Source organism: Symphodus melops (genome assembly GCF_947650265.1).
Source record: "Symphodus melops genome assembly, chromosome: 5".
In the NCBI taxonomy this organism is placed as follows: Eukaryota; Metazoa; Chordata; class Actinopteri; order Labriformes; family Labridae; genus Symphodus; species Symphodus melops.
This window is the reverse complement of record NC_136695.1, coordinates 877,004-897,349: the sequence shown is the minus strand read 5'-3', so window position 1 is coordinate 897,349 and position 20,346 is coordinate 877,004. Positions and strand designations below refer to the sequence as shown.

Genomic DNA, 20,346 nt, shown 5'->3' with positions numbered 1-20,346 from the left:
AGTGTTTCCTCGCTCACTGCTTCCAGCTGCAGATCAGCCTGCAGAGGTTCACGTCTTTGCACAGCAGCATCACGGACAGGTAAAGCTTTGGAGCTTGTTTGTAGACAGAGACGATGATCACGTGTTGAGAGGCTTAAAGTTAAATGTTCAGTGTTTGATGTACGACTTTAGATGAAGTGATGAACTTAGCATGAATTAATTTACTGAGAGCTTTTGACTCTGCTGTTACATGAAGGGGAGGATTTTTGGATTCAACAAACAGGAAGTCTTTTTCTGTCTCTTTTTAAAACAATCATCATCGGCTCCTATTATGTAGTGAAAGATATTCACTCTGTCCAAACTGTGAAATCTCACTGAAACAACCTTTCTACTAACGTCTTAGAAACATTTAGACTTTTATTTTATTGTCCCCGAGGGGAAATTCTTTTTCACCAACATGGTGCAGTGCATGTGGTTATGGGGGACCGGGGATTGGGACTGAGGCTGAAATGACTGCACGCACCACCTTTATGAAGTCCAACAGTTTCCTTCTGTCACGAGTGAGTGCTGAAAAACAGGGAGGAGGATCTCACTGCAGATTAAAAAAAAAGGATTTATGTCAACTGAAAAGGCAAAACGAAACTTTTCAAAACCAAAATCCAAAACAAGGAACAAAACTTTCACGAACACTCAAAGAGACCCAAATGCACGACTCAGTGGGACAAAAAACAGTTTCTCAAAACATTTATTCCAGGCAGGGTTCGGTACACGGTAGTCAGTCCAATAAAGCGAAGGTACAAAATCGACATGCAAAAAGGGAATCCAAAAACACACGGGGGTCAGAACAAGAATCAGAATACTAGAATTGCTGGGACGCTGCTACGATGAGACAAGACGAACTGGCACAGAGTGAGGGGGAGACGGACATTATATACTGAACAGGGGGTGGAGTTAACAAGACACAGGTGAGACACATCAGGTAATCAGCAGGCTGAGACACACTGGGGGAAGGGCATGCAGCCAACAGACCTGAAACGAGACACAGGGTGAGTAACAAGTAAAACAAGCACAGGATATGAAACATGAGGAAAACATAAAATAAACAAACACTTTACCCGGGGATGTGACAAAAACTAAACTCAGGGAAACAACACGAGGTGAAATAAGAACGAAAACAAGACATCAAACTCTGAAGTACAAAATTAAACTATGACGACTCCTCCCACTGACTTTCTCTCGTCCAATCACTGACGAGCTCTCATTGTTCATAACTAAATCAAACCAACGGCAGCTGTGAGTGGGGGGGAACGAGCCGTATGAGGCTGAATGACCCCCCCATGTCTTCTTCACATCACCTCATGATGTCATCCGCAGGTTTGACCTCGTGTCCTCATCATGTCGGACTGCAGGACCACGGACCAAGTGAAGGCTCTCCTTCAGTCCTGTGCAGGAGCCGATTCCCAGCAGACCAGAACCTTTTACGACGGAATGTCAACGTACGAGCATGTCAGTGGACAGACGGTCGACTCCTTTATGTCTTTTTTCCTAAATGAGGTCATCCGAGGAGCGCGCAGGTCAACCGCCTGCCCCCCAACTAAAGGAAGATCATAGAGACTGGCAAAAACCTCAGAGACCCTGTGGAGAGGAGGACCCTGATCAGAGGGCCTCAGAGACCCTGATCAGAGGGCCTCAGAGACCCTGATCAGAGGGCCTCAGAGACCCTGATCAGAGGGGCTCAGATACCCTGATCAGAGGGCCTCAGATACCCTGATCAGAGGGCCTCAGAGACCCTGATCAGAGACCCTGATCAGAGGGCCTCAGAGACCCTGATCAGAGGACCTCAGAGACCCTGATCAGAGGGCCTCAGAGACCCTGATCAGAGGACCTCAGAGACCCTGATCAGAGGGCCTCAGAGACCCTGATCAGAGGGACTCAGAGACCCTGATCAGAGGACCTCAGAGACCCTGATCTGTGTTCTGAAGTTGAGATCTGCAGCTGATTGAAAGTATCTCACCCTGACAGGACTTCGGGCTGTTGAACTACAGGGCTCCAAACATCGGGGTGGATTTCCTTGATGCTAACTTCTCTGGAAGTCGTGAGGATGTTCAGGTCTTGGACGTGGCCTGTGGATCTGGACTGGTCGCCAAACTGGTGAGTAAAACAACGTATGAAGGGTATCTTCAGTGTGATGGACCAGCCAGCTCTTCTCTCTGCTCCCCCTCTCTCTCCCAGAGGACACACTGTTAACCTCCTCCTCTTCTTGTGTTCAGATGACTGAAGTGGGCTTCAGGAACTTTGTGGGAGTGGACGGCAGTAAAGGCATGCTGGAGCTAGCCGCTCAGACCGGCCTCTATCAGGACCTCAGACAGGCCTTACTGGGAACTGAACCCCTGCCTGCACAGACTGGTACACTCCACTCACACCTCACACACACTCTGATCCAGTACACACACGGTCTCGTTCTCCCGGTGCAAAGCGTCAGAACACAGGTTCACTTCCTGTCTGGATATTTGACCAATGAGGAGACATTGTGCATCATTCAGACACATTCACGGTGTCTTTCTCATCCTTTCTGATGCTGTGAGAATAACGCAGTAAATTTGACTTCAGCCCACCTTCAGCATAATTCATACAGCGCCCTGGGTGGGTTCTGTGTTTTCAGGGAACCAATTGCGCCGTTTCCACACAGCAGTCCGGTACGGATCGGTACAGTTTGGTACGGTTTGGTTCGATTAAGCCTGATCCCGTTTGTGTTTCCACAGCAACCCGTGTCCTATTTGGTAGTCGGCGTGTAAGCCGGATGACGATAGCGACATATGATGGCAGCTCACCGCTAACAGCTAACTCATAAAGTCAACAAAGAAGAAAAGCACAACACAAAAGCCCTGTTTCCACCGAGCGGCCCGGCTCAGGTCGCCTCGGTACGGCGCACATTTTGCGGCGTTTCCAATGACTAGTCCCGGGAAAGATTCCCAAATAACCAATCCTTACCGTCCCACTGAGGTGACCCGAGCCGGACTGCTCAATTGAAACGGGCCTAATGAGAGCAAAGAAGTTCAATGAGTTTAGTTCATAGCAGAATAAAAACTGAAATCTGTAAATATCAACCTGCACGATCACCGGCCTCTTCCAGGGAATTAAACACTTTGATTAGTTCAATTTATGTGACACCCAAAACACAACTTTGTACTCAAGTCACTTCATCTTTGTGCCGTTTCATTTGAGTCATCAGGTATGTGCCCCCCCCCCATTAATTGCAGTTTTAATCACGTCTGATATATAATCAATTCCAAAATATATGACATTTGTTTTTCGTTAATTTGTATTTTTGAACTTTTGTAAGCTGTATGACACCTGAAAGGAGCAAACTGTAACTCTGTGTTCCCCCTAGTGTTTAAAATGAGTACTGCAGTCTAAACTCTAATCATCACAGAGAGCTGGCTCCGCCCCCTCCTCTCACACAGGTCAGCATATGGTGGACACTGTAGCTTCAGTGTTTAGCCAGCTCTGCATGTGGTGGACACTGTAGCTTCAGTGTTTAGCCAGCTCTGCATGTGGTGGACACTGTAGCTTCAGTGTTTAGCCAGCTCTGCATGTGGTGGACACTGTAGCTTCAGTGTTTAGCCAGCTCTGCATGGGTCTGTAAAGCTTTCTGCGTTCTAACCTCTCTCCATGTTTCATCTCCAACATTGATCCTAGTTTGAGCAGCTTTCTGCTGCTGGAGCTTATTAGAAACATGCAGAGGCTTTTTAGCTCGGGTACAATCACTTCTATCTGAAGCAGTTCCACTGCCCGCTTCCATCGCTGCAACACCTGTTCACCTGATAACTGCTCTCATATCTGGCAAACCCAGGGGCGTCCAAAACGGCCTTCAAAGCCCCGCCTACCTTCTCTGGTCCAATCAGATCCAGAGCATTCAGGAGCAGAATCTAAAGTTAGAAGGAGGACATACTGGCTGCTGCATTGTTGTCAGAGAAGCTTCTGTTGACAGAGACACGAAACGCAGCGGCAAACGGAAAGGAGGAGGACTCGCGCTGTATATTAACAACAGATGGTGCCACCATGGACATGTTACTGTGAAGGAGGCAACGTGCAGCAAAGACATCGAGCTGCTGGCGGTAAGTCTCCGTCCTTACTACATGCCGAGGGAATTTTCTCACGCGATCGTGGTCTGTGTTTACATTCCTCCCCGGGCACACGCCGAAACATGCGTGTGACGTCATCCACGCGACCACCTCAAGATTACAAACGCTGCACCCGGATGCTTTCATCGCCATCTCAGGGGACTTTAACCATGTTACTCTGAACTCCACACTACCGGACTTTCACCAGTTTGTAAGCTGTCCCACCAGGAAGAACAGGACAATAGACCTCCTGTATGCAAACGTGAAGGACGCCTACACTGCCACCCCGTTACCACCTCTGGGTAAGTCCGACCACAACCTGGTCCTACTAAAGCCACAGTACAAAACTATGATCCAGAGACAACCGATAACTACACGCACCTTCAGAAAGTGGTCTCCTGAGGCAGAGGAGGCGCTCAGAGACTGCTTTGAGACCACTGACTGGAGTGCCCTACAAGATACCCATGGTGATGACATTGAGGGGGTCACACACTGCACAACTGACTACATGAACTTCTGTATGGACGTTGTGGTTCCCACTAAAACTGTGCGCTGCTTCCCGAATAACAAGCCCTGGATCACCAGCGATGTCAAGGAGATCCTTAACAGGAAGAAAAGGGCATTCAAGGAGGGAGACCAGGCAGAGCTGAAGCGGGTGCAGGGGGAACTCAAGGTCAGACTCCGAGAGGCAAAGGAGGAGTACAGAAGGAAGGTAGAACAGAAGCTGCAGCAGAATAACATGAGAGAGGTCTGGGAGGGCATGAAGACCATCACAGGCTGCAAGAAGAAAAATAACAACGCAGAAGACGGGGACCCTGAGAGAGCAAACCAGCTCAACTTGTTTTTCAACAGGTTCGACAGCCCCGTCGCTGCAGCCAGTGCCTGTCCCCCCAGCACCCCTCTACACACCCCCTCCCCCCCTCTACACACCCCCTCCCCCCCTCTCACTCCCCCCAACACCTCCACCAGAACAGATACAACCTCCAGTGACAGGGCGTGGACGATGCCATCCTCTATCTTCTACACAGGGCTTACTCTCATCTGGACAAAGGGAGCAACGTGATGAGAATCATGTTCTTTGATTTCTCAAGCGCTTTCGACACCATCCATCCCCTCCTACTGAGAGACAAGCTGACCGAGATGAGGGTGGACTCGTACCTGGTGAGGTGGATCACGGACTACCTCACAGAGAGACCACAGTACGTCAGACTGAAAGACTGCACATCTGACACTGTGGTCAGCAGCACCGGTGCACCACAGTGGACTGTGCTCTCCCCCGTCCTGTTCACCCTGTACACCTCGGACTTCCAGTATAACTCTGAGCTCTGCCACATGCAGAAATACTCGGACGACACTGCGATAGTTGCTTGTGTCAGGGATGGACAGGAGGAGGAGTACAGGAGCCTGATCCAGGACTTTGTGACGTGGTGCAGTGACAACCATCTGCAGCTAAACACCTCCAAGACCAAGGAGATGGTGGTGGACTTCCGAAGGAACAAACCACATCTAGAACCTGTTTCCATCGGGGGGTCGACGTGGAGGTGGTCAGGACCTACGGGTATCTGGGGCTGCAGCTGGATGACAAGCTGGACTGGTCGCCTAACATGGACACTACCTGCAGGAAGGGACAGAGCCGTCTGTACTTCCTGAGAAGGCTGGGGTCCTTCAACATCTGCAAAAAGCTGCTGCAGATGTTCTACCAGTCTGTGGTGTCCAGCGTCCTCTTCTACGCCGTGGTGTGCTGGGGAGGAAGCTGCAAGAAGAGGGACGCAGCACGCCTGGACAGACTGGTGAGGAGGGCCGGCTCTGTGGTGGGTACAGAGCTGGACTCACTGGTGACAGTGGTAGAGAGGAGGTCTCTGGACAAAATGCTCTCCATCATGGACAACACACACCACCCTCTGCACAGCACCTTCACCGGGCAGAGGAGCATGTTCAGCGAAAGACTGCTGTCACAGTCGTGCTCCATGGACAGACTCAAGAACTCTTTTGTCCCCCTATAGGCCATAAGACTGTACTACACTTCACTGTCACGGCAGGGAAGAAGCACACGGTGATCCCTGGACTCTTTTTTCACTTTTTTCTCACTCCTCATCTGCACTGCTGACCTCAGAGTCAGCCTCCAGCTGGACACTTTAATGCATATTGATAGTCACCTTACTGAGCACTGGTCACTTTAAAGATAATCACCCTAATCATGTCTGGTTTCATCCTACTGTTGTGTTATGCTACATCTGTAATGGTTGACATGATCACCCTAATTAGGTCAAGTTTCACTCTATTGTCTTCAACTCTTAATGCTAATCTGCTCCCCAATAGTTGGGTACTCAATGATAATCACCCTAAGCACTCCTGGTTTCAGGTTATTGTCTAGGACACTTAATGCTAATCACTGCTCCTTTAAGTTGGTGAGCCATTTTACATTCCTGCATTGACTGTTTAATGACTGTACTCACACCTCTGGCACTACCTCAAACACCTCTGTACATGCACATGGAACTAGTTTCTAGAAGGTCAGCTCTTTGTTTCTAAGGCTCTTTAACTGTTTACAGGTCTCTTTTAACCAACACATGTTTTTCTCTCCTCACAGGTTATGTACATTATGCTATATAAGTTTAAGTCTAATGCTAATGCTAACTGCACAGGTTTAACCTGTAATTATGTTTACTCTTAGTCACATAGGGGCTGCTATATCTTGTTTGGGGGATTTTGTATACAGAGGGGAGGGGGGACAGCAGGTGTGTATTGTAACTAATGTCTTGTGTCCTGCCTGTCTGTATACTGCTACTGGATGCCTTGAATTTCCCTCGGGATCAATAAAGTATCTATCTATCTATCTATCTAACACAGCAGGTTTCCTTCATGATCACACAGGAAGAGAGCAGCTCTCTGATTGGCTGAGTGATCACACAGGAAGAGAGCAGCTCTCTGATTGGCTGACTGATCACACAGGAAGAGAGCAGCTCTCTGATTGGTCCTTTAAAGTATGATTGGTTGGAAACTGAGTGAGCTCTTCTTCTTCTGTTATTTCAGGGATGTTTGACGTGGTGATCCTCGTTGGTGCTCTGGGTCCAGGTTTTATACCGGTCAGTGTGGTCAGAGAACTCTGCAACGCCGCCAAACCAGGTAACCTGAACCTGAAGCAACAGTCCCAGCAGGTGAACTGAAACATTTAGAGGGACGGAGAGGACACTGATGCTTTCTGAAATCAGCAGCTAGCTTAAAGCAAGCATCGAACACTGAAAGTAACCAGACAGAATGACAACATGAGGCGTTAAAGTGAAGGTCATCTTTACCTCACTGCTGTTTTTCATTAGCATGTTTAAAAGGAACAACCTTCACACATCGGGCTTAGATCACTGGGTGTGGTGGTGACTGTGAAGAGCTGCACCTATGGGAGGCATCCATGCAGTGTTGCTGTTAAACTAAGCCAGGTAGATAACAATACAGGTTGAACAAGGTTTTTGTTTTCTCCTGGTATGCTGGATAGCCAGCATGGCAGTGTGCTATTTATGTACATACTTGAGTTCCTCTCTGTGCCCACAAAGAGAGGAAGAGAGGACATTTTCTAAAAAATGGAATATTACTAAACTTTAATGTCCAGTTGTAGTACAATTTCTGTGAATTCCCAACTATATAACATAACTTAGTTTATTTCTTTGATAGTGGTTGTGTTGCATTGTTTTGGTTGTTCATCAAAAGGACAGTGACGCTGCCAGGCATGGCGGAGCTGGCGTCCCGCCCTGGTGGGTTGTGGGTTGAGTGCCTTGTCGCCTGGTGGCTGGGCTCATCGGAGCGGACGACACGGGCCTGTCCTCCTGTGGACCACAGAGGAAACTGCAGGGGTTGGGTGCAGTGTGGATCGGGCGGCAGTCGACGGCTTCTCACTTTTGGGACATGTACTATCACTTCACGGGGGGGGGGGGGGGGGGGGGGGGGCGGTTGAGAGGTACCGGCTAGACATAGTCGGGCTCACCTCCACGCACGGCTTGGGCTCTAGAACCCAGCTCCTTGAGAGGGGCTGGACTCTCTACTTCTCTGGAGTTGCCCGCGGTGAGAGGCGGCGGGCTGGTGTGGGCTTGCTCATAGCCCCACAGCTCAGCCGCCAGGTGTTGGAGTTCACCCCGGTGAACGAGAGGGTCGTGTCCCTGCGCCTTCGGGTAGGGGACAGGTCTCGAACAGTCGTCTCGGCCTACGACTGAACAGCAGTGTGGAGTACCCGGCCTTCTTGGAGTCCCTGGGAGGGGTGCTGGACAGCACTCTGACTGGGGACTCCATTGTTCTACTGGGGGACTTCAATGCTCACGTGGGCAACAACAGTGAGATCTGGAGGGGGGTGATTGGGATGAACGGCCTCCCTGATCTGAACCAGAGTGGTGTTCTGTTACTGGACTTCTGTGCCAGTCACAGTTTGTCCATAACAAACACAATGTTCTAGCACAGGGATGTTCATAAGTGCACGTGGCACCAGGACTCCCTAGGCCGGAGGTCGATGATAGACTTTGTGGTCGTGTCATCTGACCTTTGGCCATGTGTCTCGGACACTCGGGTGAAGAGAGGGGCTGAGCTGTCAACTGATCACCACCTGGTGGTGAGTTGGATGCACTGGGAGGGGAGGAAGCCAGTCAGACTCGGCAGGCCCAAACGTGTAGTGAGGGTCTGCTGGGAACATCTGGCTGAACCCTCTGTTAGCGAGGTCTTCAACTACCACCTCCGGACGAGCTTTTCACAGATCCCGGGGGAGGCTGGGGGCATTGAGTCCGAGTGGACCATGTTCTCCACCTCCACTGTCAAAGCAGCTGGTGCAGCGTCTGCAGTCATGCGGTCGCTGTATGTTTATATTTTTTACAATGACAAAGAAAACAATTTGATACTAGGTGATTATATTGTTGAACGCAGCAGGTTGAGTCCAAGTCTCATATAAATAATATGTAAGATAGAAAATAGGAGACGGAATGTATTTGGAATAGCAATTAAATGTTTTCTTATATATATTATAGAAAACAATCATATTGTGTCTTGTTGTTTAGTCTTATTTTGTTGCACCTGTTTGGGGCTGGTGACAGCAGAGGGTCAAGTGAAAAGTCAAATAAATTGTTTTTGTGTTTAGATGAAAATGACATGTTAATGATTGGTGTTTTACCTAAAAAATGACAGACTTTGATGTACATACATTTTGAATTTTCATTTCATTTCAGCAGTCAGTCAGTGACACGCGTGTTATTAGTGTGATTCTATGCAGCTGTGATCTGTGTGCAGGAGGGCTGGTGTGCATGGTGAGAGGGGAACACAAAGGAGCAGAGCACGACATGTACCAGTGTGACCTGGAGAGGGAGCTGCAGCTGATGGAGGACGAGGGGCTGTGGAGTCATGTGGCTGTCGACCACACAGATAGGTACATGATGGACGCTCTCCAGCAGGGGGAGCTGTTCATCTGCGGGACGGTCTATCTGTACAAGAAGACAAAGTTACATAAGGAGTAAAGTCTGCTCTCTGTCAAGTCTTGAGAAAACGTGTTGAGAATAATATAAATGAAACTGATTCTGAGAATTGTTGCTGTCCAAATAAAGATTGATTGAAGAAGTGTATCCATCCATGCTCACTGAGATCAAGTGTCAGAAATGACAGTGAAGCAGAAACACCTCAGTGACCTGAAGAAACAGCTCGGGTTACGCACACTTTGTTTTTTATGTTTATTAACCCGAGTGAAATAAACAAACCATTTATAAGTTCCCCTGTTTCACAAGATGTTCCTGAAGGCAACATATTTTAGAATAAACATACTCAGGTAATGATGCACATGAAATGTTTTTGTATGTTGTTGTTGTTGGGTCCAAAACTTAAAAAAATAAATAGCCCTCAGGTCCCTCCTAAATATCCTGGCCTTTTTGCCAGAGGGTGAAATTCAAGATGGCCGCCAGCGCCATGTTGAGAGAAAGTTCAAGTCAGCTGAGTAAAGCTGAGTGGCCGGATTCAACCCACAGTCCAATGAGTATCAGTACCCCAACGGCCAAGAATAATTCAAGCACCACATCTGAGATCCTGGAAGAAAACCAGCCACAGCCTGCTATAGAAGAAGATCCAAGGCCACAGACCCCAAGTCAAGTGGCCAGGCTCCAACAGCAGGAATGAGTGGACAACCACTGATTCAGATCTGGGGTGTGATCCTTGAGTAAGTCCGAGGAACAGGGGAGATGAAACTGGAGAGAATGAGTGACGTGATCTACTCCTATAGGGCAGAAGGAAACACCAACCCCCTCCAAAGTCCTGAAGGCAACAGGAAATCATGCACCTTATCAAAGAGAGGAGAGATTTGAGGAAACGATGGAAGAAATCGTCAGTGGAAGAGAGAGAAGGCACTGACCTCCTGCAAGCAGAGCTGAAGGGTCGCCTGGGAAGACTGCAGAGAGCAGGAAATCTCCGAACCCGACGCAAGACAAGGTGAAGGCAAGAACATCCTTCTTCAAGGATCCTGTCAGATTTATGAAAGGCCTCTTCACATAGGAAAAGAGTGGATCCCAAAAGGGGCCAAAGAGGGATCTGGAGCACCATCTGAAGGAGAAACATTGAGATGAGCAAAGACTGGAACAAAGGAATATTCCATCAGACATACCACCAATTCAGCCAGAACACCAGTTCCACAAAAGTTCCCCAAAGTGGTCTAAGATTGCCAATGCAGTGAAGATGACAAGGGTAGCCTTCCTGCACCAGGACCAAACGGAGTTCCTTACCGGATATATAAGAACACTCCAAAGAGTCTTGTGGTTTCTGTGGAGACTAAAGATACAAATCATCCGAAAAGCATGTTGAAGAGCAGGGGGAGTACTAATGTCCAAGGAGACGGATGCCTCAAACATCGACCAGTGTCGATGAATCCGTCTTCTTCATGTTGAAGTAAAATCTTCTTTAGCATCGTTGCTCAAAGAATGAATGCCTTAAGCAAAACAACTTGATTGACATGTCTCAGGTTTCTCAGGCTGACTTGAACACACGAGCATGATTTGGTATCAAATGTTAAATGACAAAGATGCAATCAAAGGACTGGTAAATATTGACAAGACACCATAAGCCAGGGGTGTCAAACTCATTTTCACCAAGGGCCACATCATCATAATGGCTGCCCACAAAGGGCCAGATGTAACTTCTATGTAACTAAACGTAATGTAAAATAAATGTAATTGCTAGTTAATGTTAAATAACTCTGAATTTATTACTTCTCCAAGTTACAAATATTAAAGTGGCTTGTTGCTTTGTTATAACATAAATAAATAAATCCTCATAAATTTTCAGGTCATGAAACTCACACAACTCCATCAATAAAGGATCAAACTATCGAAGTTAATAAAACAAAATAACATCAAACAAGTTATGACAATAACTTTGTTCAAAACATGTTTGTCAGTTAATTACTGTAAAACAAAGAATTGTGAGCTGCATAGTTCATGTTTTTGGTCAAATCATGGACCAAAAATTTAATTTTAGGCCCCTTTTCGACGGAGACGCTGTGACAGTAAAACGAAAACCTCCAGGGTGGAGTGAAACTGATACGGGGGGGGGGGGGGCGTATCACAGCCATGTGAACGAAACAGAGCGAACTCTCTGGCTGCGATGACCTCACCACACCTCCCCCCGTACATGTGGACATGCACAGTAGTCGAGAACAAACATAAACAACAATGGCGGTGGATTCTCTTGTGCTATGTGCTTCAGCAGCTCGTTGTATAAACAGAACCTTGATATGAGACATCGTGTGTGTCGCCGCCCAAAGAGCATCGAACACCTGCAGCAAACAGTTCAACCTTTACCCGAGCACAGAGCGCCATACGCAGGGCGACCATACGCAGGGCGACCATACGCAGGGCGACCATACGCAGCGTTTAGCTAAGACCTGGGAGAACTCGCCGCACAGGGCGACCATACGCAGCGTTTAGCTAAGACCTGGGAGAACTCGCCGCACAGGGCGACCATACGCAGCGTTTAGCTAAGACCTGGGAGAACTCGCCGCACAGGGCGACCATACGCAGCGTTTAGGTAAGACCTGGGAGAACTCGCCGCACAGGGCGACCATACGCAGCGTTTAGCTAAGACCTGGGAGAACTCGCCGCACAGGGCGACCATACGCAGCGTTTAGCTAAGACCTGGGAGAACTCGCCGCACAGGGCGACCATACGCAGCGTTTAGGTAAGACCTGGGAGAACTCGCCGCACAGGGCGACCATACGCACAGGGCGACCATACGCAGGGCGACCATACGCAGCGTTTAGATAAGACCTGGGAGAACTCGCCGCACAGGGCGACCATACGCAGCGTTTAGCTAAGACCTGGGAGAACTCGCCGCACAGGGCGACCATACGCAGCGTTTAGCTAAGACCTGGGAGAACTCGCCGCACAGGGCGACCATACGCAGCGTTTAGGTAAGACCTGGGAGAACTCGCCGCACAGGGCGACCATACGCACAGGGCGACCATACGCAGCGTTTAGGTAAGACCTGGGAGAACTCGCCGCACAGGGCGACCATACGCAGGGCGACCATACGCAGGGCGACCATACGCAGCGTTTAGCTAAGACCTGGGAGAACTCGCCGCTAAACAGGATGTTGTGGAGGAAGTGGTTGTACTGGTGAGTGTTCCACTGCCCACTACTGGCCGGGTGTGAGAACTACATCGTTATCACTCAGAGACCTGCCGTGTAGACGGTCTGTAGTTTGAATCTAGAGGGGGGTCGTTTCGATGCATCTCTCTCGGGCCTTGAGTTTGACACATATGCCATAAGCCAAACAGGGTCAGTGGACTGCCTGGGAAAATCTGGATCACTGTAAGCTCACATGGAGAGACCTGTGGGAAACAGAATGAAGCCAAATCAGTTTCACGGTGTTCTTGCTACACCCAAGAATCTTAGTCAGTGGTTTGGAGAAGATCCGCCACGCCCTCGCTGCCAAACCCCAGCAGCGCTCAGACACAGCCTGCTGCAAAACCAGTCTGTCCCAAGACCGCTACACCTGGAGACATAAACAAGTCTTGTTTACAGTTGGCAATCATTCTGCAAGAAAAGCAAACCACCACCAATGCCCTCCCTCACCCAACATCCAGACACCCATCCACTACCCCCTTCATGGGAGCAGGACAGGGACCAGTTAAACCAGCAGCAAGAGACGATAGCACCCTCTTAGATGCTGCTAGGGACTGGAAATACAGGATGATCTTGATCAGAGACTTGAGTTTCCACCTGAGATCTTGAACACCAATCTTAGGCCAGATCTTATTTTGTGGTCAATCTGACAGAATCCCTGTTCATCGTGGAGCTGACGGTCTGATGGGAGGCTACAGTGAGTGAAGCGTATGAACAAAAAAATGCTGAAGTACAGCGATTTAGCTTTTAAGGCCCAACAACAAGGCTGGTGTACACAGGTGCTCCTGGTAGAGGTCGGGTGCAGAGGATTCATGGCCACATCCACAACCATACACCTATATGGCCTATATCAAAACCTGGGACTGGAAGGTTTAGCAGAGTCTTTTGGACCTCAGTGACTATTGATGGGTGGGAGGAGTTTATGGTTATAAGCTGGTTCAAACACAGGACCCAATGGCTCCTGAGGAGCTTTAATTGTATGGAGAAAGATGTTGAATGTATCTTGGCCTGCAGAAATGGTAAAGGTACAGTGTGCAAGAACTGTATCAATGATGATGTAGAGCAGAGACATTTCAGCTTTGGACCCTCACAATAACTGAGCTAGAGACCGGGGAACCCCACTGACTCTATTTCAACAGAGTAATGTAAGAAATGCTGTATAATAATATCATGTATAAACACTGTGTGGACATTCAGAGTTTCCTTCGATAAAGATAGATCCTTTCCTTATATAATGTGACTCCAAATGTGCAACAAGAATATAATGTGACTTGAGAGTGATCAATAACACGCGTGTGGAAGCCAGATGAAGACGAACGAGACGACGAGGAACACGAGGTGCAGGACGGGCAGGACTGGGAAACTAGCGAGAGGGAGAAAAACACGAAGGGTCAAAAACACGACAGGGAATAATACAAGCAATCAAAGAGCCACTAAATAACTGATAAAGACACAGAGAGAGTACGAACCACTGAGGGAAGAACAATAATCTGGCGCCGGCAGTGTGGAAGGAGCCGGCTTAAATAATGAGATGATTGAAGTGACCACACCTGTGGACTAACCTGAAAGCAATGAGTCATTAAGGGTGAAGGGAGAACACAGAGGGAGTGACAGACAAGGAAAGACAAAACAAACACACAGTAACTAAAACATGACATGCTCAGTCCTGTTTTTAATTCTGACTGACTCACAGTCTGACTTTGAGGTTTTACAAGAGGAGGGTTTGGTGTTCAGTTTAGAGAAAAGGAGACGAACTTCAGAGAAATGTGTCTGAGGAAAATCTGTAAATATTCATACTGTCCGTTTTTTATTTGGTCTATTTTGTTTGTTTGTTTGAAGTGCATGAAATAAATAAGTAAAATGTTTCCCAACAACCTCTGCTGTTAGACACTTCCGCGATAAAATCGCGCGCGCACGCACACACACACACACACACACACACACACACACACACACACACACACACACACACACACACACACACACACACACACACACACACACACACACACACACACACAGAGCGAGGGAGTGTTTTCTGATGTTTCTTCAGTTTGAGATTTGAGAAGTTGGATGTTGCTTCACATCTGTTCCGAGTGTTTCCTCGCTCACTGCTTCCAGCTGCAGATCAGCCTGCAGAGGTTCACGTCTTTGCACAGCAGCATCACGGACAGGTAAAGCTTTGGAGCTTGTTTGTAGACAGAGACGATGATCACGTGTTGAGAGGCTTAAAGTTAAATGTTCAGTGTTTGATGTACGACTGTAGATGAAGTGATGAACTTAGCATGAATTCATTTACTGAGAGCTTTTGACTCTGCTGTTACATGAAGGGGAGGATTTTTGGATTCAACAAACAGGAAGTCTTTTTCTGTCTCTTTTTAAAACAATCATCATCGGCTCCTATTATGTAGTGAAAGATATTCACTCTGTCCAAACAGTGAAATCTTACTGAAACAACCTTTCTACTAACGTCTTAGAAACATTTAGACTTTTATTTTATTGTCCCCGAGGGGAAATTCTTTTTCACCAACATGGTGCAGTGCATGTGGTTATGGGGGACCGGGGATTGGGACTGAGGCTGAAATGACTGCACGCACCACCTTTATGAAGTCCAACAGTTTCCTTCTGTCACGAGTGAGTGCTGAAAAACAGGGAGGAGGATCTCACTGCAGATTAAAAAAAAAGGATTTATGTCAACTGAAAAGGCAAAACGAAACTTTTCAAAACCAAAATCCAAAACAAGGAACAAAACTTTCACGAACACTCAAAGAGACCCAAATGCACGACTCGGTGGGACAAAAAACAGTTTCTCAAAACGTTTATTCCAGGCAGGGTTCGGTACACGGTAGTCAGTCCAATAAAGCGAAGGTACAAAATCGACATGCAAAAAGGGAATCCAAAAACACAAGGGGGTCAGAACAAGAATCAGAATACTAGAATTGCTGGGACGCTGCTACGATGAGACAAGACGAACTGGCACAGAGTGAGGGGGAGACGGACATTATATACTGAACAGGGGGTGGAGTTAACAAGACACAGGTGAGACACATCAGGTAATCAGCAGGCTGAGACACACTGGGGGAAGGGCATGCAGCCAACAGACCTGAAACGAGACACAGGGTGAGTAACCAGTAAAACAAGCACAGGATATGAAACATGAGGAAAACATAAAATAAACAAACACTTAACCCGGGGATGTGACAAAAACTAAACTCAGGGAAACAACACGAGGTGAAATAAGAACGAAAACAAGACATCAAACTCTGAAGTACAAAACTAAACTATGACGACTCCTCCCACTGACTTTCTCTCGTCCAATCACTGACGAGCTCTCATTGTTCATAACTAAATCAAACCAACGGCAGCTGTGAGTGGGCGGGAACGAGCCGTATGAGGCTGAATGACCCCCCCATGTCTTCTTCACATCACCTCATGATGTCATCCGTAGGTTTGACCTCGTGTCCTCATCATGTCGGACTGCAGGACCACGGACCAAGTGAAGGCTCTCCTTCAGTCCTGTGCAGGAAACAATTCCCAGCAGACCAGAACCTTCTACGACGGATGGTCAACGTACGAGCAGGTCAGTGGACAGACGGTCGACTCCTTTATGTCTCTGATCAGAGGACCTCAGAGACCCTGATCAGAGGGCCTCAGAGACCCTGATCAGAGGACCTCAGAGACCCTGATCAGAGGACCTCAGAGACCCTGATCAGAGGACCTCAGAGACCCTGATCAGAGGGCCTCAGAGACCCTGATCAGAGGACCTCAGAGACCCTGATCTGTGTTCTGAAGTTGAGATCTGCAGCTGATTGAAAGTATCTCACCCTGACAGGACTTCGGGACGTTGAACTACAGGGCTCCAAACATCGGGGTGGATTGCCTTGATGCTAACTTCTCTGGAAGTCGTGAGGATGTTCAGGTCTTGGATGTGGCCTGTGGATCTGGACTGGTCACCAAACTGGTGAGTAAAACAACGTATGAAGGGTATCTTCAGCGTGATGGACCAGCCAGCTCTTCTCTCTGCTCCCCCTCTCTCTCCCAGAGGACACACTGTTAACCTCCTCCTCTTCTTGTGTTCAGATGACTGAAGTGGGCTTCAGGAACTTTGTGGGAGTGGACGGCAGTAAAGGCATGCTGGAGCTAGCTGCTCAGACCGGCCTCTATCAGGACCTCAGACAGGCCTTACTGGGAACTGAACCCCTGCCTACACAGACTGGTACACTCCACTCACACCTCATACACACTCTGATCCATCACACACACGGTCTCGTTCTCCCGGTGCAAAGCGTCAGAACACAGGTTCACTTCCTGTCTGGATATTTGACCAATGAGGAGACATTGTGCATCATTCAGACACATTCACGGTGTCTTTCTCATCCTTTCTGATGCTGTGAGAATAACGCAGTAAATTTGACTTCAGCCCACCTTCAGCATAATTCATACAGCGCCCTGGGTGGGTTCTGTGTTTTCAGGGAACCAATTGCGCCGTTTCCACACAGCAGTCCGGTACGGATCGGTACGGATCGGTACAGTTTGGTACAGTTTGGTTCGAATAAGCCTGATCCCGTTTGTGTTTCCACAGCCATCCGTGTCCTATTTGGTAGTCGGCGTGTAAGCCGGATGATGATAGCGGCATATGATGGCAGCTCACCGCTAACAGCTAACTCATAAATTCAACAAAGAAGAAAAACACAACACAAAAGCCCTGTTTCCACCGAGCGGCCCGGCTCAGGTCGCCTCGGTACGGCGCACATTTTGTGGCGTTTCCAATGACTAGTCCCGGGAAAGATTCCCAAATAACCAATCCGTACCGTCCCACTTTTTGGGACCCTTCCGATGGGGTGTTAAGAATGTCGATCCGACCTGAAAAGGTGGAGCTAAACACTGCAGTCTGCTGATTGGTTGAAAGAATCGTCACTTCCTGTGTGACAAACAAAACTCTGGCGTGTTTAAAGCATTGAGTGTAACACAGCTGATTGTTTCCGTGTTTATTTGTCCTCGCCGCTCACAGCCTTCTCTGAAACAAAGCTGGATTAAGTTCTTGTAATAAAGAGTCACATGACAGTGACAGAGGAGATGACCTGCTGGATGTCTTCTTCGTTGGTTTTGTTTGTGTCGTGTTTTTGTCCTTTGTTGAATTTGTTAGTTAGCGGTTAGTTGTTAGCCGTTAGCTGCTATCATATGACGCTATTTACATAGCGGCTATCGTCATCCGGCTTACACGTTGCCTACCAAACAGGGCACGGGTGGCTGTGGAAATGCAAACGGGATCGGGCTTAATCGAACCAAACCGTCACCTCAGTACGGCGCACATTTTTCGGTGACCCGAGCCGGACTGCTCAATTGAAACGGGCCTAATGAGAGCAAAGAAGTTCATTGAGTTTAGTTCATAGAAGAACAAAAACTGAAATCTGTAAATATCAACCTGCAAGATCACCGGCCTCTTCCAGGGAATTAAACACTTTGATTAGTTCAATTTATATGACACCCAAAACACAACTTTGTACTCAAGTCACTTCATCTTTGTGCCGTTTCATTTGAGTCATCAGGTATGTGCCCCCCCCCATTAATTGCAGTTTTAATCACGTCTGATATATAATCAATTCCAAAATATATTACATTTGTTTTTTGTTAATTTGTAGTTTTGAACTTTTGTAAGCTGTATGACGCCTGAAAGGAGAAAACTGTATCTCTGCCCCCTAGTGTTTAAAATGAGTACTGCAGTCTAAACTCTAATCATCACAGAGAGCTGTCTCCTCCCCTCCTCTCACACAGGTCAGCATGTGGAGGACACTGTAGCTTCAGTGTTTAGCCAGCTCTGCATGTGGTGGACACTGTAGCTTCAGTGTTTAGCCAGCTCTGCATGTGGTGGACACTGTAGCTTCAGTGTTTAGCCAGCTCTGCATGTGGTGGACACTGTAGCTTCAGTGTTTAGCCAGCTCTGCATGTGGTGGACACTGTAGCTTCAGTGTTTAGCCAGCTCTGCATGTGGTGGACACTGTAGCTTCAGTGTTTAGCCAGCTCTGCATGTGGTGGACACTGTAGCTTCAGTGTTTAGCCAGCTCTGCATGTAGAGACACTGTAGCTTCAGTGTTTAGCCAGCTCTGCATGTAGAGACACTGTAGCTTCAGTGTTTAGCCAGCTCTGCATGGGTCTGTAAAGCTTTCTGCGTTCTAACCTCTTTCCATGTTTCATCTCCAACATTGATCCTAGTTTGAGCAGCTTTCTGCTGCTGGAGCTTATTAGAAACATGCAGAGGCTTTTTAGCTCGGGTACAATCACTTCTATCTGAAGCAGTTCCACTGCCCGCTTCCATCGCTGCAACACCTGTTCACCTGATAACTGCTCTCATATCTGGCAAACCCAGGGGCGTCCAAAACGGCCTTCAAAGCCCCGCCTACCTTCTCTGGTCCAATCAGATCCAGAGCATTCAGGAGCAGAATCTAAAGTTAGAAGGAGGACATACTGGCTGCTGCATTGTTGTCAGAGAAGCTTCAACACAGCAGGTTTCCTTCATGATCACACAGGAAGAGAGCAGCTCTCTGATTGGCTGTCTGATCACACAGGAAGAGAGCAGCTCTCTGATTGGCTGACTGATCACACAGGAAGAGAGCAGCTCTCTGATTGGCTGACTGATCACACAGGAAGAGAGCAGCTCTCTGATTGGTCCTTTAAAGTATGATTGGTTGGAAACTGAATGAGCTCTTCTTCTTCTGTTATTTCAGGGATGTTTGACGTGGTGATCCTCGTTGGTGCTCTGGCTCCAGGTTTTATACCGGTCAGTGTGGTCAGAGAACTCTGCGACGCCGCCAAACCAGGTAACCTGAACCTGAAGCAACAGTCCCAGCAGGTGAACTGAAACATTTACAGGGACGGAGAGGACACTGATGCTTTCTGAAATCAGCAGCTAGCTTAAAGCAAGCATCGAACACTGAAAGTAACCAGACAGAATGACAACATGAGGCGTTAAAGTGAAGGTCATCTGTACCTCACTGCTGTTTTTCATTAGCATGTTTAAAAGGAACAACCTTCACACATCGGGCTTAGATCACTGGGTGTGGTGGTGACTGTGAAGAGCTGCACCTATGGGAGGCATCCATGCAGTGTTGCTGTTAAACTAAGCCAGGTAGATAACAATACAGGTTGAACAAGGTTTTTGTTATCTCCTGGTATGCTGGTTAGCCAGCATGGCAGTGTGCTATTTATGTACATACTTGAGTTCCTCTCTGTGCCCACAAAGAGAGGAAGAGAGGACATTTTCTAAAAAATGGAATATTACTAAACTTTAATGTCCAGTTGTAGTACAATTTCTGTGAATTCCCAACTATATAACATAACTTAGTTTATTTCTTTGAGAGTGGTTGTGTTGCATTGTTTTGGTTGTTCATTAAAAGGACAGTGACGCTGCCAGGCATGGCGGAGCTGGCGTCCCGCCCTGGTGGGTTGTGGGTTGAGTGCCTTGTCGCCTGGTGGCTGGGCTCATCGGAGCGGACGACACGGGCCTGTCCTCCTGTGGACCACAGAGGAAACTGCAGGGGTTGGGTGCAGTGTGGATCGGGCGGCAGTCGACGGCTTCTCACTTTTGGGACATGTACTATCACTTCACGGGGGGGGGG

The 20,346-nt window shown here is 48.0% G+C and overlaps 2 protein-coding genes across 2 annotated transcripts; both read left to right on the top strand.

Moving 5' to 3' along the window:
* Positions 1-9,908, top strand: LOC306824506 (methyltransferase-like protein 27). Its single transcript, XM_079344685.1, has 6 exons — positions 1-79; positions 1,354-1,485; positions 2,002-2,130; positions 2,250-2,385; positions 7,137-7,229; positions 9,363-9,908. Exons 2-6 carry the CDS (start codon positions 1,375-1,377, stop codon positions 9,584-9,586), a joined length of 693 nt encoding a protein of 230 aa, XP_079200811.1. The 5' UTR covers positions 1-79; positions 1,354-1,374; the 3' UTR covers positions 9,587-9,908.
* Positions 9,909-16,176: 6,268 nt separating this feature from the next.
* On the top strand, positions 16,177-19,589 carry LOC306823285 (methyltransferase-like protein 27; the record flags this gene model as incomplete). The annotated part of the gene is made up of 4 exons (XM_079342741.1): positions 16,177-16,310; positions 16,563-16,691; positions 16,811-16,946; positions 19,456-19,589. The coding sequence occupies exons 1-4, from the start codon at positions 16,200-16,202 to the stop codon at positions 19,587-19,589; spliced, it is 510 nt and encodes a 169-aa protein (XP_079198867.1). The 5' UTR covers positions 16,177-16,199.
* Between the last annotated feature and the right edge of the window lie 757 nt (positions 19,590-20,346).

Excerpts from the sequence above, each read along its gene's own strand:
- LOC306824506 (XM_079344685.1), top strand. The coding sequence starts at position 1,375 with ATGTCGGACTGCAGGACCACGGACCAAGTGAAGGCTCTCCTTCAGTCC. Across the intron at positions 2,386-7,136 it reads ACCCCTGCCTGCACAGACTG|GGATGTTTGACGTGGTGATC; the intron begins GTACACTCCACT and ends CTGTTATTTCAG. Across the intron at positions 7,230-9,362 it reads CTGCAACGCCGCCAAACCAG|GAGGGCTGGTGTGCATGGTG; the intron begins GTAACCTGAACC and ends ATCTGTGTGCAG.